At 36.6% G+C, this 17267-nt stretch overlaps 1 protein-coding gene across 10 annotated transcripts in view; it reads right to left on the bottom strand.

Moving 5' to 3' along the window:
- Positions 1–309: 309 nt before the first annotated feature.
- Positions 310–17267, bottom strand: part of LOC118846649 (complement receptor type 2-like) — a 50975-nt gene continuing 34017 nt past the window's right edge. For all 10 annotated transcript variants that reach the window (XM_036755405.1, XM_036755407.1, XM_036755410.1 and 7 more), the window contains 5 exons: positions 12837–13019; positions 11519–11545; positions 10757–10832; positions 1934–2042; positions 310–1119 (listed from right to left, as the gene is read on the bottom strand). In XM_036755405.1, coding sequence (XP_036611300.1) covers positions 1949–2042; positions 10757–10832; positions 11519–11545; positions 12837–13019 — 380 coding nt within the window. In that variant the 3' untranslated portion in view covers positions 310–1119; positions 1934–1948. The remainder of the gene's footprint in view (positions 1120–1933; positions 2043–10756; positions 10833–11518; positions 11546–12836; positions 13020–17267) is intronic.

Genomic DNA, 17267 nt, shown 5'->3' with positions numbered 1-17267 from the left:
ATGTATACACACACTTATATGGACATGTATATACTTCTATTTAGATATAGCATTCTTCTGCTGAGTAAAACTCTCATGGCTCCCTACCTCTTCTAAGATCAAATGCTCTTCTTTTTGGTATCTACAGTTCCTGGCATTCTGGCTGCAGTCGACTTTTCTAGTCTGGTCACACATTCCTCTCTTTCACGTTCTTTTCTTTCAGTTCAGCAATCTGTGTGCATATACTACATTTCTTTGTCCTTGGCTAAAATCTTTTTATAGGCTTGCCAAATTTTGTATAGAAATCATTTTTATTTGTTAGTTCACAGGTTTAACATTTTTTAAAAATAAGAAACTATAGCTTTTAAATACAAATAACGGAGCATCAAAAGCTTCAATATTTTCCCTCTCAAATTCCTCCCATTGGCAGTCAAGACATCTTCTGTAATAATTTTATTAACTTATTTCATGACATCACTTTCATGAATCACAGGGTCATAGGGAAACCCAAGGCAGATACTGAACTACCTTTAACCTGAGGAAAAAAGCAAAATCCTATCTTTATAACTGAAAAAGAAATTGTTTTAAACAGCTTTTAATTTTTTTAAAAGAAAAAATGAAAAACTAAGTGAACAAAGTCAAGTATACCTAGAAAAAAGTTTTCACCATCTTTCTTTAAATAATTAAAACTATGTTTCAAGTTCAGTGTGCAAATAACAATCAGTATGCTGATAACAAAAGCAAAGAGAATGACTGGGTTGAAAGAAAGTAGTCAGAATTTAGCTAGCCCAATTTTTTTTAAAGGAAACTTCTAATAAGGGTTGATATGAAAAATGTGTAAGCTTCAGAAGTCTGCAAGTGTTTGCAGCTGCATCCTGGCAAGATGGCGGACATGAAGATACTTCTTAAAGTTACTGGGAGGAAAACAGCAATGGAATTCAGTTTCCACCATCATAAGGCAGCCTTGCTTCATTTCACCTGACAGTTCAAGTTCTGATAAAAGTTGCATCTCTGTAAAATCAATTCTAAGACTTTGTCTGATGTCCTGTGGGTACACCTTCCATAAGCAGGATTTCTTTCAAATCCAGGTTAAAGCTGCATTCCACGATCGCTCTCCAGTTTCACAGCATTCAGTGGTGACTGAAATAAAGATTTCTCTTTCAGGCGTTGGAACAAATAGTAATTACACTGTACAAACTTTGAAAGCAGACAACTACGGAACTCTATTCATAAGTGATTAGTGGTATACGAACGTTTAAACACGATGACTATGATGTCTACATTTTGAGTTCCTTGGCCTTGTCAGCAAACTATTTCTTTTGAAAGAAAAGTCTGAAATTTTGGCATCACAACTTCCTCCAAGATCACTCATTTTTTATTAAGTTGCTCAATTATCTGTATGCACAAATTATGGATATACCTTTATTTATGGAGGAAATACATATAAAAGTGGCATATGAATCACATACTGGTTAGAGATTTCAAATGCTGTTAAAGTTCCGAATATAATAAAACTTGTAGTGATCTTTCTTTATAAAATGAAAAATTATTTTGTAAAGAAAATAATATATAATCCTAATATCTTGCTCTGGTAAGTTTAATTATTTTAAAGCAAAAATGTATTTCCTAATATTTTGTGTTTCTTTGTCAGTGAAATGAGGATAAAATTTGCATTATCTACTCAAGAATGATGAAAAAAGTATTTTGTAAGCCATAAAGTACTATATAAATGTGAATATTATTAACGACTATATATTACAAGCTAACTTGTACTGAACAAGCAAGGTGACACTCAGGCATATGAAGCAGGTAGTTATTAAAAGCTAAAAATTTTGAAAATTAGAAATAAATTCATACAGTAAGAATATTTCAAGTGGTAACCATTCATTTTCTAGTTCAGAGCATGTTTATTATCAATACAGGTCGATAAAAATATTCAAAATTGATTAGATACCTGTAATCCTTCTGGTTAAGTTGGAGAGCTGTAAGCATCACTATTAGAAGATTCTCGTGTCTCTAAATGGATAGCTACTTCTTTACAATTTTCATTAGTATAATAATTGCTAAATAGAAAAAGAAAAAAATAAAGAGAAAAAACCATTTAAAAGTTTTAGTTTTGAAAGGAGGCTAAAGTTACTAAACCATTTTTAAGTTTTAGCTACATTCCTTCTTTAAAAATTTTAAAGTCAACTAAAAACCACACTCAGAAAATCTTAAAAGTGCTTGTCCAGCTGATTTTATTAGTTATTTTTGCAATAGCTTGTGTAAAAACTCACTTGGAAAGACCTTGACAGTTAAAATCATCCAAAAGATACAGTATAGGAAGGCCTAAAGAGCTTACAAGACCAAGTTCTGTTTTTTCAAAGCAAGATTTTACCATACTATCACACCACGATTTTAACCTATTCCAAAAAGGCATAAAATGAATGTAATAGTGCAGTTGACAATTTTGCACAGGTTGGCACTTCTTTCGTTTCTTCTTTCCCTCTCTCCATTTGACTTTTTTTTTTTTTTACTATTTTTTAACATTAGAGGCTTTAAAATTTATTTATATCTAACACGTCTGCCTAATTTTAAAAAATAACTATTTCCTTTAAAAGTTGTAGAATGGATTTCTCTAAATGGAGCTATGTTAGTTCCCTTATAAAATAAGGGGTGGGTTTCTATAGAAAAAAATTGGCTGAAAATAAGCCTCAAACTCTCATTTCAAAAACAAAAACACTTTTCTACATTATGGTGTTTGTGTGTGTACAATACATATATATTCTTTTGTATCTATTCCTTTGAATATCTAGGTTTAAGAGGTTTACATATTCTACTTCAGGCCTACTCCAATGACTCACTGTAGCAAAGAGGGGTCTCTAGGTTCTCTAAGACTATGCCAGGATTAGAGAAGAGGATGAAGGGGTAGGTTAGAAAATTCCAAGTTCTCCAGATTTCCCCCACAAACAAGACAAAATAGCACCTCAGGGCAGATGTAGAGTGGCAAAATTAAACGAGAGTTGGCAAAACAGTGGTCCTTCTGGGACAAGTGGAGAAGATCTGAGATTGGGGCCCTGTGAAGTATAAACACCTCCAGGCTAGTTCTGCTGGAACAGTAGGCTGTGAATCCTGGGGCTAGTTGGGGTGGGAGGTAGCCTTTGCCCCAGCCACAGAATTCTCACCTCTTAGACAGTGAGGGGAGTTGGGCTAAGCCAGGGAAGATTGAGGGAACCTCAGCTGAAAAGGGACACCAGGCTCAGCTGTGCTGCTGAGATGCGGCCCTGGGTGAGAAGGAACTAGCAAAAGCCTGGTGAGTGCAGAAACAGCGTGGGCAAGGACCCTGCTGGCTGTGGGCACTTACAGGAGGGTGGAGTTCTTGCTTTCAGTTCCAGGGTAGAGGGGAGAATAGAAGGAGAATCTGAGGTACCATTCCCCCATACCCCAGAACTACAGGTGATTACAAAAAATAAGCTGTTATAAATTTTAAAAAAATGAGCAGGCAAAGGAGAAAGAATCCAATCATAGAAAGTTACTATGGGAATAGTGAAAACTGGGGTTTGTCTTCAGAAGAGGATACAGAAGCAAAAAAAAGCCTCTTTTACCCCAAAGAGTAACATCGACTGGTCACTTGCCCAAAAAGAATTCATAGAAAGACCTTAAAAAAGAATTTAAAAATCAGATGAGATTGAGGAAAAATTTTTAAAAATCTAAGAAAAACAAGAAGATTGTGAAAAGAAAGTCAACCAACTAGAAAAGGAGATCCAGAATCTTAAGGAAGAAAATGACTCCTTGAAAATTAGAATTGGGCAAGGGGAAGCCAGTGAAATTATGATAGACCAAGAAATAATAAAAACATAAAGAATGAAAAAACAGAAGAGAATGTGAAATGCCTCATAAGAAAAACAACTGATCTGGAGACCAGATCAAGAAGAGAAAACGTAAGAGTGTTTGGACTGAAAGCTACAATCAAAAAAAGAATCTTGATACAACAATACAAGAAATAATTAAAGAAAATTGTCCTTAAGTGTTGGAACAACAGGGGAAAATAGAAAAAGAAAAAATCCACCGATCACCACCTGAAAGTGATCCTACAAGGAAAACCTACAGGAATATTATAGCTAAATCCCGAAACTCTCAGCTCAAGGAGAAAATAGATTAAAAAGAAAATTTTATATATATATATATATACGTATATATCTATCTATCTATCTATCTATATATATATATATATATATATATGGATATAAAAGTCCTCTAAATTCAGAAGGAACTAAAAGGCTAAGGGGATAGGGAGTTGGGGAGAGGATAGTGAAGGAATAGGATAAAGGGGGTATAGAAGGATGTCTACATTAACAGGAATGAGAAATAGAGGGAACAACATATATTTGGAAAGCTATAAAAGTCTTCTAAATTCAGATAGAAACAAGAGGGCAAAGGGAAAGGAGGGGGAGAGGATAAGGGAGGGATCCTTGGATGGGAGGTAGGTTAAGTAATAGAAAGGCAAGGTACCAGATAGAAGCAAAGCAGAGGAGTCAGGAAGGATAGGAAATAAGAGATATACACAAACAAAATAAAGATCAGGAGTAAATTTATTAGGGAAAAAAAGCAGGGGCAGTTATGATCTCAGACAAAGTTAAAGCTAAAATAGGGAAACTACACTGTATGTCAGCCGTATTTATCAATACTGTTTTAGACTATTGTTGCAACAATTCAGCTAGCAGCTGCTGTGGGGGTGAAAGACCAACACAAGCCTAACAACAAGAACGCTGCCAGCACAAGTTCTTTTGATCTGCTTTACTAAAGAAAGTAGTGTTAAGGGGTTAACAATCTTACTTTAATCCAACATATGCATATAAACTCAGTTCAGCGGAAAAAGTCAGCACCCTGAACTTCAGAGCAAATACAAACAAATTACAAACATACATTATAAACAGACCAAATACAATTCATAGTTACCAAGAAACCATCAACATCTGGGTTGACGAGCCGGGATGTCCTTAGAGCAGCTTCCCAGAGTCCCATGCCAACACTCCTCCATGAGTGAGAACCTCAAGCAAATAGCTCTGTTCTCTCTTTTTATACAGTCTTTGGAGGTCATCAAATGTCATCTGAGTAACCAGAACTTAGGCACCTACTATTAGCTCTGGTCTTAGCAACTCCCTTAGGGCCCTGGGGGCTTCACACCCACATGAGCTTAGCACCTAGTAATTAGGGGTTTGGGCCTGGGGCTTTGCACCTAGTAGTAAAAGGGCATGGGCCTGGGGTTTAGAACCTAGTAAGACTCAAAGAGACTTAATTAATTTATCATTCTAAAACAGTAAAAAAGTCCCAACTTAATTAATATTACAACTATTTAAAATAACTAGATGGCATAAGGTTGGAATATTGCTGTGGTGTAGGAAATGATGAGTTGATAGATTTAGAAAAATACAGAAAGATTTGGACTTAGGAAGGAAGATGATATCTACCTTCAGAGAATCAGAGGATAAACAAGTATAGTATGGTCTTACATAAATACATATGAATGTAGATTGGTATATATGTGTATGCGTACAGATATCAATGTATATGTATGTGCATATGTATGTATGTATATATGTGTGTATATCTATCTGGATATACACACATATATCTAGACATATATATCTATATATATCTATATCTGAACTTAATTGTAGCTTTCTTGAGGGGAGAGGGGGAGGAAGGGGGAAAAAGAACAAAGTAAAAAGTGCACAGCAGAGAACAAAAGAAAACCTATGAGGAAGCAATGAAAAGATGGACAGCTCTGAACACAAAATGTAGTATTTATTTTATAGGCTTTCTTTAAATGGAAATTTATTGCTTTACATCTTGAATCCTCTCATGTTCTGCTATGCACTGTACAATGCTTTTTTCTTTTCTTATTTTGTATTTAAGTTTGTTTCTCTTTTCTTATTTTGCATTTAAGTTTAAAATTAAAAAAAATTAAAATAAAGTGAGGGAGTGGGGAAAAAAGACTATGCCAGCAGAACACCAGCTCTAGAGGGTACTAACAAGATGGAAAGGCTTTGAGTGTGGCCCTGGTGCCTTCAACAGAAATAGGGAAATTTGGAAGAGGTACGTGGAGGGGATGAGTGGGAGAAGGTGAATGGTAATGAGTCTAGTTTTGGATATGTTGAGTTTGAGATGTCTCTGGGATATCCAGAGTATGTAGTGAGTATGTGAGTATGTGAGTGTGTGAGTGTGTAAGTGAGTGTGAGTGTGAGTGTGTGTGTGTGTGTGTGTGTGTGTGTATGTGGGATGTTCACAAACCCAAGGGAGAAAACCAGGTTACCAAGAGTGTAGAAGGAGTAAAGAAGAAGGTCAAGGACAGAATCAGGAGGAACATTCCCATTTTGAGGGCATGATATGGATGATGAAGCTGTATTTGAGAAGACAAAGAACTGATGATCACTTGAATGATCACTCAGTGTAGATTTTGGTTATAAATATATAATGGATGTTATTACAAAGCTAGAACAAAAATAGTATAGGAAAGAAAAGAAAAAGTAAAAAGAAACCAAGCTTGCTCAACCTCAAAACTTTAAATGTGTTTAGATAGCAAATGGGAAAATCACAAAACAAATAAACTAGGTTGGATTAAAAAATATAAGAAATACCATTAATGACTGTGTTAATATAGGAAACTTAAATGAAGGTAAAAAGAGATATACATTAGTGAATGAGCCAAAAATGAGTTATTGTAATATATTGGTCAAAATATCAAAACCAAAGATGGTTCACAGTGTTCTCTTGGAAAAGCAAATGAAGGAAACTGACAAGTTAGTTTTATCCTGTTTCCAAAGAGCAGCAAAAAGCAACCCAAGGGTGGCTTGGTGATCGTGTATTGCACATTTAGTTCTAAAAAGATGATGTAGCCAAAGACTTAAAGACTATCCAGAAGGTTCACAATTATAGCATGATAATGTTCTTCAAATGGAATCCAACACTGAACACGGGTAATGCCAAAAAACATCACAGAAACATTTTTATTATTCTTCCCTGTGTCCAGCTTTTCATTGAGGTCACCAAGTATCAAAGTAAATGCTGATTAAATTTGAAAGGTATTATAGAGTTCTTTGTAGAATTTCTCTACTTCATCCTCAGTGAAAGATTTTTGGCAAAAATAAACCATAATTAATGTAATGACAATCTTTTTGCAATGTGGTGTAATATAAGATGACACACTTCCCATTGAATTATGTTTCTTTTTCCCTTTGGACACTTGATAAAATCAATTTTGTTAATTCATTTATTTAAAGCCTCTTCAATGAAAATCTGAGAGCGAGTCTTCCATTTAACTGCAACTTTTTTTTGTTTTCTGGTCTCATTTCTTTTTTTTTTTCCTTTGCAGGGAGGAAGGCAGGGCAATTGGGGTTAAGTGACTTGCCCAGGGTCACACAGCTAGGAAATATGTCAAGTGTCTGAGGCCGGATTTGAACTCAGGTACTCCTGACTCCAGGGCCGGTGCTCTACTCACTTCGCCACCTAGCTGCCCCACTGGTTTCATTTCGTAAGACTGATACGAGATTTGGTTCTTCTCATAATGTGTCTTCTTGCTGTCACTGGACCAGGATCTCATATTAAGAGTACAAATTGGTAGGCAGATGTTTACAGCCAGTCTGAAAACTGTGATTCTTAGCATACTTCAAAGCCATCCCTGTAGAAGCATAAGGGGCTGCACTGGACTTTGTGTTTTTCTTTGTTTCATGGGTTGCCATGGCCAAAGAATTCAATGGCACCTGCCCAGTGCCCTCACTTTTCAGAGTAAAAAAAAAAAGGGTTAAAAATGACAATCATCAAAATACCTAGTAGATTAAAAACATCAGCTGAATATGGAATACTAGAAGATGGAATTGAATTCATGTACAAGATTAATACATAAACATACAAAAGACCTCTGATTTTATCAGTGTGGATCCTCCCTATACCAATACAGTCCACCTCTGACTTAAGAGTTCAGCCCTAGGGAGTTGCATGAGACATAAGCTGAAATGATACGTGCAGTCACACAACTGGTGTCAGAGGTGGGATCTGAACCTAGCTATTTCTGCCTACCAGCTCAGCACTTTATCCACTATGCCTACACAAGATTAATTTTTGTCTAGGCGTGTGACCTTACTAGTGTCTCCCAGGAAGATAACTTCTACCAATTCATACTAGCAACTATTCTGGAAATACAGTAGTCTGAGGACATTGCCCGGGACATGAAGATGTTAAGCTACTAGCCCAGGGTCACTCAGCTAGTGTATGTTGAAGGCAGATTTGAAGCACTTTGCTGCTGCATAAGATTAATATACAATTTTGCTAAATATTCATAATTAATACATACTTAATCAATTCTGTTAGAAAAATTATACAATATAGAAAAATTATAATTGTACTTCATACCACATACGCTAAGCTGGCAATCTCCAGTGGTTTCCATGATACCTAAGATCCATTTCAGGCTCCTCTGACACTTAAGTGCTTCATAACCTGAAGCCATCACCCTCTCCAATGACTTGAGTCCAAGGACACTGGCATCTACTGGAGCAACTGTTGAGTATGCCAGGAATGCTGTCCCTCTTCCCCTCTGCCTCTGAGAATCTACTGCCTCTTTGTACTTAAAGGTTCTGTCTCCCAGCTGTTCACATTTGGCACAGTGCCTAGCCTATAATAAGAGATTTAAAAAGCTCGTTGATTGACCTGCTTTTATGTATTTTGTATATATTTATGTGCATAACAAATATATTAGAAAAAGCTCAACAGATTTGTATGTTAGAGAGATGGGTATAAGACTGCCACAAAAATGACAAATAGAAAAACTTTGCAGAAATATGAATAGTTGCTATAAAGAATAATGCAATGTGAACAGAAAGCTGGATATAACGTACATGTACTAGCTATAACTAAGGGAAAAACATATTTGTCTGCTATTAAGGAACTGAAGGCAGAAGATGGCACTAACATTTGTAGGCATAGTTTATTTTTACTGTAATGTTAATTATGTACAAAATAAAAGATATAATTTTATATCCTCTTAGAAATTACAGAAAAAGGATGTAAAAAAACAGCCATTTGAAGAACAGTGAGCTTCATCTTTTGCAAAACTGAAGCTCATCAGTCAATAAGCATTTATTAAGTACTAAGCTGGGCACAGGGCATACAAATTCAAAAACTGAAATTCCCTGTCTTCAGAGAGATCATATCACAGTAAAAAACATGACACAAATACATAGCTAAAATAAAAACAAAATAAAGATAAAGCAGCTTTGGGAGGGAGGGTACCAGCAGCTGGAAGAGAGGATCGAAAAAGGTTTCATGTAAATACTTTACTAAGTTTTGAAGGAAGAGGCTCCACTTCATTTTGCATCTGACCCCTACCCTCTAATTTCACAGCGATGACACTAGTTTAAACCCTTCTCACCTGTATCCTGGACCACTGCAATAACTTTCTAATTGGTCTCCAGGGCTCTAACTCCTCTCATCCATTCTCTACCCAGATGTTAAAGTGATGTTCTTTAAGTCCAGGTGTGACACATCACTCTTCTGCTGAGTAAAACTCTCGGGGCTCCCGACTTCTTCTAAGATCAAATGCTCTTCTCTTTAGTACCTACGGTTCCTGGCAATCTGGCTGCAGCTGACTTTTCCAGTCTGCTCACACATTCCTTCGGCCTTCTGGCCATTCCTCATACAGAACATGCCACTTCGTGGTGCTGTGACTGCACAGGCAAACTGAAGGTGAACCTTTTGCCAAAGTTATGAACCTGGGTGATCAGGTGTAGTCAGTAGTCATCCCAAAGTCCAAAAGAGCGGGATTTTTCCCTTAATGGTACTTTATTTTTTCCAATTACATGCAAATATAGTTTTCAACATTCATTTTCGTAAAATTTTGAGTTCCAAATTTTTCCCCCCTGCCTCTCCAAGACAGCAAGCAATCTGATATAGGTTATACATGTACAATTATGTTAAACATATTCCCACATTAGTTATGTTGTGAGAGAAGAATCAGAACAAAAGGGGAAAACCATGAGAAAGAAAAAAACCCAAAAAACAAAAGTGAAAATAGTATGCTTCAATCTGCATTCAGACTCCATAGTTCTTTCTCTGAATATGGTTAGCATTTTCCATTACAAGTCTTTTGGAATTGCCTTGGATCATTGTAATGCTGAGAAGAGCTAACTCTATTATAGATAATCATCACACAATGTTGCTGTTATTGTGTATGATGTTTTCTTGATTCTGCTCACTTCACACAGTGTCAGTTCATGTAAGTCTTTCCAGGTTTTTCTGAAATCTCCTGCTCATCATTTCTTACAGCACAATAGTATCCCATTACATTCATATACCACAACTTGTTCAGCCATTCCCCAATTGATGGGCATCCCCTCTATTTCCAGTTTTTTGCCACCACAAAAAGAGCTGCTATACATATTTTTGCACATGTGAGTCCTTTTCCCTTTTTTATGATCTCTTTGGGATACAAAGGGTGGGATTTTGAAGGAAAAGATAATGAGTTCTGTTTTGGACAAAGCAAGTTTGAGATGCCTATGAGCAACATCCATTTTGAAATAACCTAAATGATTCTATCACCCAATATCCTTATCTACATGACAGATGTTTTTTTCCCTAGAAATTCTCCCACTTTCATATGAGAACCTGATCTGTTTTCATTTGTACTTTAGCCACCAATAAGCCAAATATTTATTCCAAATGTTTCTCTTATTGATCTTAGCTTCTGATAAATAGCATATGCAGTATCATATATTTTGTAACACAATATAATTGAACTCACCCTTCTTTGTGTTTTGATATTATTGCCAACGTGACACCAACAAATAGAATAAGAAGTAATGTACCCAAAACAATGCCTAGGCAGAAAAGTAGGAACATTAAATACCAGGAAAAACATGGCCAACAGGTTTCTTAACTTTTATCTTACGACTTATTAGCAATTCATTTTCAGCCATAGTTGAATTCTTTCATATTAACATACATCAATACATTAACAGGCTGTATTAATACATACCCTACATAGGGTTCATAATTAAATCTTGAATGCAAAAAATCTATGTATCTAACATGTTTAATCAAATGGCTAAAGTTAAAGGATATCAACTTGTGGAGGGGACACACGAGTACAGATAACTTTATAACCTATTATCTTGTCTCAACAGTAGCATTCTAGTCAAATAATTAGAGCTAGACTGGGAACCAGTATCGATCTTTTTTTCCTCTCCTTATAATACATAAATGAATGCATTTTGTACTAACAACTCTCCTATTTCTTCTAGCCACAGGCTGCTTCAAGTAGACTATTATTATCAGTTAGACAGGATCATCTGAATAGGACTACATTAACATAAAACAAATTTTTCCAACATCAAAAGCCAGGGCTTTCTTTGGAGTTTTTCTTCAGATGTATAAAGGTCTGAATTATAACTGTAGAGTATTACTTTCATATAATGATTCAAAATGATAAACTGATATTTAGGTAGAGAAAAGGGGACTGGATTGATTCCAGATATTAGCTCTAAAGTTAATTGTTAAAACTTACCACTGAGGACAAGAGGACCATGGGAACCTACAAGTGAAGAAAAATTCAATGAAAAAGAAATGGAAATATCAGTTTAAGAGTTTAACAGAACCTCAGAATAGATTCTTACAATGTCATCATTAAGCTAATGTAAGAACCTTTGGAAAGATTTGACAAAACAGTAATTTTAACATATATATTTGGTCATATGATTTTTAAAACATTATTAAAAATATCATGACAAGAAAACTATGATAGGGAGACAGACAAATGAAATGTGTTCACTTTGCTATTTGGGTAACATCATTTTTGGATACATATCATGTAGTCAAAATCATGAATCAGAGATTTAGAGCTGGAAGGGACCTCAAAGGTCAAGTCCAACCTCCCACAGATGAAGAGATTGAGGCGCAGAAAGTTAAGGTTACTTGCTAAAGATTACACAGTGACAAAGGTGGGATTTGCATCACACTGGTTCCTAATTAAATTGATTTGTGTAATTATCTGTAGATCTGGACAATAACACTTTTTAAAGAAGAAATGAAATGGGGGAAAAGGACTCAGTATCAATACAGATTTTGAAATACAAAGTTACTGGATTTGCATTGCAAGCAACGTCTTCTTGGGATAGAAAATGTTTTCTGTCAACTGAGCACTTTTTTATGTCAATTGAGAGATGCTTCTTTACAGTTAGATAACAAGTACTTATTAACCACTTACTCTGTACTAAGGACTGGGATACAAAGAAAGGCAAAAGACAGCCCTTGGCCTCAAGGGGCTCACAGTCTACTGAGGGAATTAACATGAGGGTAACCAAGTTCATCCAAGATCCATAAAGAATAGAGGGAGAGTCAGCTCAGAGGGGAAGTCACTAGCAGCTGGGGAAAAGAGAATTTGAGCTGAGTCTTGAGGGAAACCAGGGAAGCTAAGAGATACAGGTGGGGAGAGAGACCATCTTCCAAACAAAAGGCAGCAGTGCAAAGGCCCAGAGGTGGGAAATGGAGGCTTGTGGGTGAGTAACAGTAAGCTGGCCAGTAGTGGCAAGAACTCACTGGCAGATTTCAACTCTTGCTAAACTAAATTGATCATCACTAAACATTTATAAAGTACTATACCTACACCACCCTAAAATAGGGATGTGAGATTTAAAAACTTCATGGCATACAAAATTAAAGGAAACCTCTCAAAATGCTATCTGAAATTTGATCAGCTTACTTTCAAATATTCAGTGAACTGAATTGCTCCTGTGAGCAAAAAGAAAGGGCATCCCCGATATAGTACAATACTAGAGAACAAAAGAAGTAGTCTGATGTGACAGGAGTTCTTATATTATACTTACGTGATTTACAGACTGCCAAAGGAGGGTCCCATCCATGATCTTCCTGACACTGGCTCTGAGGACTGCCTTCTAGTATATACCCTTTGTCACACTTCAAAGTAAAGATAGCTCCAAAATTATATATTTTTTTAGTTGAAACATTCTGGGCACCAATTATGAACTCTGGGAGACTACAGTTCACTTCTGAAATCAAAAAAGGGAGATTGAGGTTACTGCCATTTTCTAACTTCTTTCAGAGAAATACAATACACTTAAGGATTTTAAATCTATGACAAAAGGCCACCTTTACCATTAGCATGCATCATCTCAGTGAAAAGAAAATGAGCAAGAACCGGTGATTCATAAATCCTAATCTCTGACATCTTGAAGTGCTTTTAGTTTCTGTGGTACAAATTACTTTCTTTTTAAAACTGTTATTGGAAATTCTAATTCTTTACCTGTCTCCTTGGAAGCTGCTTGGGTTTCACAGAATCAGAGAGTTTTAGAATTGGAAGCAACCTTGGCAGCCATGTAGTACAACCTATACACCTACTATGATGCTGACTGTGCACTCAACGCAGCCTCTGAGGCTGAGATGCAAGAATATATGGATCAATTCTCTGCTGCTTGTGCTAATTTTGCCTAATAACATGAAGAAAAGGTGCTCCATTAGTCAGCACCACACCATTCACACGTGGAACCACCAGCTACAGTATATGGAGAAATGAATGCTGGGGATAAGTTCACTTCTTTTGGTAGTATATTTTCTAGGGATGTACACATAGATGATGAGGTTGATGCATACATTGCCAGAGCTAGCCTAGTGTTTGGGAGGCTCCAAAACAGTATGTGAGAGAGAAGAGGTATTAGGCTGACTGCCAAACTGAACGTCTAGAGAGCCATTGTGCTAACCTCATTGTTGTATGCCTGTAAAACCTGGACAGTATACCAGCATCATGCCAGGAAAATGAATTGCTTCCATTGGATTTGACTTAGGAGATTCTGAAGGTCACCTGGCAAGATAAGGTACTTGACACTGGGACCCTTTCTTGAGTTCAACTGCCAAGCATTCAAACTCTACTGCAGAGAGTGCAACTCCAATGGGCTGGCCGTGTTTTCTGAATGGTAAAACACAAGTTTACCTGAAAGACTTACACAAGTCAAGTGCTTGTACAGAGATCAGAAGAAATGATACAAAGACACTCCCAAGGCTTTCCTGAAGAGCTTTGGACTCAGTTGTGTGACATAGGAGACACAAGCAAAGGCCCACCCAGCATGGTGTGCTTGCACCAAAGAAGGCACTGTGCTCTACGAGCTAAGCGGAAATGCAGTAGCTCAAAAGAAATGTGAGATGTGCAAGTTAAGAGACGTCTCCACTCCACATGTACATATGGACAATTTGCGTCTGACCTGTGGTAGAGGATTCTGAGCTCACATTGGTTTGATCAGCCATAATCAGATACACTGTCTGTAAATTGACTCCAACATAGTGATGTCATTTTGGTCCTCTTCAAGAACGAAGAACAACCAACCAACTATAACTTACTTGACAAGGGGCCATCCAGACTCTGTTGGAAGACTTCCAAGTAGAGGGAACCTATCGCACCCATTCTGCTTTTGTACAGCTTTAATTGTTAAAAAGTTTATCTTGACATTGAGCCTAAATTTATTTCTTTGCAACTTTCATCCAGTTCTCTTGGTTTCACAAAATTTGAAAGGCTAATAAATCTACTCCCTCCTCCCAGTGGCAACCCTTCAAATATCTGGTGGCAGCTATCACATTCCCACTTCTTCCTCATTGTCTTCTCTTCTCTAAGTTAAGCAAATACATTTCCTTCAAACAATTCTCATATGATGTGGACTCAAGGCCCTTTACCATCCTGGATGGCGTCCTCTGGATACTTTCTAGCTTATCAGTATCCTTTTAAACCATGGTTTCCAAAACTGAACACGATACCCCAGATGAGGTCTGATGAGGACAGTTAGCTAGACTATCAGCTCCCTATTCCTGGAAGCTATGCCTCTCTTTAGATAGACCAAGACTACATTAGTTTTTTTTTAGGCTGCTGTATCATATTGGTGACGTTGAACTTACAGTTCACTAAAACCTCAGTATTTTCTCAGAACTGCCATCTAACCATGCGTCCCACAGCTTACGTTTGTGTAGTTAATTTTTTGTGCCAAAGTAGAAGAATTCACATTTATCTCAACTGGAATTGCATTTTATTAGATTCAGCCCAATGCTTTAGATTCTTTTGGTTGCTTAATCTGTCACTTGCTATGATAACTATCCTTCCAAGCTTTGTGTCATCTGCAAATCTGATGAACACACCATTTATGCCTTTATCAAAGTCATTGAAAGACAAGCTAAATAGCACAAGGCCAAGTACAAATTCCTGGGTACTCCACTGAAGACTTTCTACCATGCTGACAGTGAGGCAGCAACAATTATTCATTAAATCCTGCTTTCCAACCATTTCGAAATCTATCTTATTGTTTAATTGTCTAATCCATGCCTCACCTTTTTATTAACTTCTTTTATTCTAATATGCATTATGTTTACTTTTTCTTACTACATACTGAATGGCAAAAGGCCTCTCAAACCTAACATTTGCAATATGAAACTTACTATCTTTTCCCCCAAACCCACCCCCCTCTTCCAAACTTCCTTATTAGTGTCTAAGGCACTTCCATTCACCAAGTCTCCCAGGTTCATTACCTTGGCCCTATCCTGGACTCCTTTACTTTATCTCATGTCACATAGCTGATCAGCTGCTAAATCTTGCTGTTTCAACCTTAACAACCTCTCTTCCATCTGATCCCTTCTCTATTCACACAGCTATACATGTCGTTATCACCTCTCACCTAGATTACTGCAGCAGGCTTTAGTCTTTCACCACTCCAGTCTACCCTACACACTGTTGCCAAAGTGAATTCTTTAAGTACAAGACTGATTACATCATTCTTCTATTTAATAAAGGCAAATGATTTCTATTCCCCAATTGATAAATGTTCAAAAGATATGAACAGGGAGTTTTCAGACAAAGTAATCAAAGCTCTCTATAGTCATATGAAAAAATGCTCTAAATCACTATTGATTAGAGAAATGCAAATGAAAACAATTCTGAGGTACAACCCCACACCTATCAGATTGGCTAATATGGCAGAAAAAGAAAATGACAAATGTTGGAGGGGATATGGGAAAATTGAGACACTAATGCACTGTTGGTGGAGTTGTGAACTGGTTCAACCACTCTGAAGAACACTTTGGAACTATGCCCAAATTGTTATAAAACCCTTTAACCAAGTAATACCACTACTAGGTCTGTATCCCAAAGAGATAAAAAAAACAAAAAAGGAAAAGGACCTATATGTACAAAAATATTTATATCAGCTCCTTTTGTCGTGGCAAAGAACTGGAAATTGAGAGGATGCCCCATCAATTGGTGAATGGCTGAACAAGTTGTGGCATATGATTGTGATGGAATACCACTGCGCTATAAGAAATGACGAGCAGGATGCTCTCTGAAAAACCTGGAAAGACTTTTATGAACTGATGCAAAATGAAGTGAGCAGAACCAAGAGAACATTATACAAAGGAACAGCAATACAGCATAATGATCAACTGTGAATGACAACTATTCTCGGCAATACAATGATCTAAGACAATTCCAAAGGACTTTTGATGAAAAATGCTTTCCATCTCCAGAGAGACAATTGATGGAGTCTGAGTGAAGACTGAAGCATGCTTTTAAAAGTTTTCTTTATTTTTCTTGGTTTTTTTTTTGGTCTGTGTTTTCTTTCACAATATGACATATGAAATATGTTTTGCATGCCTGCACATGTATAACCTATATCAAATTGCTTGCCTTCTCAGTGAGGGACAAGGAAAAAGAGGAAGATAATTTGGAAATCAGAAACTTAAAAAGTCAATGTTAAAATTGTTTTTACATATACTTGGGGAAAAATAAAATATTAACTATTAAGAAAAAAGAAACAAAGATAAGTGGCTTCCTATTGCTACTAGGATAAAACAAAAACTCATCTACTTACCTCTACAAGTCCTTCATAACCTGACCACCACCTACCTTTCCAGTTTCATTGTAAATTCTATCCCCTGTTCCATCTCTCATATCTATGCCTTTGTACTAGAATCCCAGGTGTGGACCATACTTTCCCCTCCCCCCACCCTTACCTCTTTCTCACAGCATTCTTTTTTTCCTTCAACACTCAACACAAGTCACCTCCTTTCTGATCAAGGACCACTTTTTTCTCATTGCCTAAAATGCAAGTGATCTCCCTCCCAAACTACCTTTCATTTAGTTACTTTTATTCACTTTATCTACTTTATTCTGTATATACATATGTACATGTATGTGTGTATGTAGTATATGTATGCATATATGTCTTTCATCTCTATTGTACAAATAGAGCCCTTTTTAGAGTAGGGAC

The sequence above is a fragment of the Trichosurus vulpecula genome, chromosome 4 (assembly GCF_011100635.1).
Source record: "Trichosurus vulpecula isolate mTriVul1 chromosome 4, mTriVul1.pri, whole genome shotgun sequence".
NCBI lineage: Eukaryota > Metazoa > Chordata > Mammalia > Diprotodontia > Phalangeridae > Trichosurus > Trichosurus vulpecula.
The sequence above is the reverse complement of the archived record's forward strand: the minus strand, read 5'-3'. Positions and strand labels throughout refer to the sequence as shown.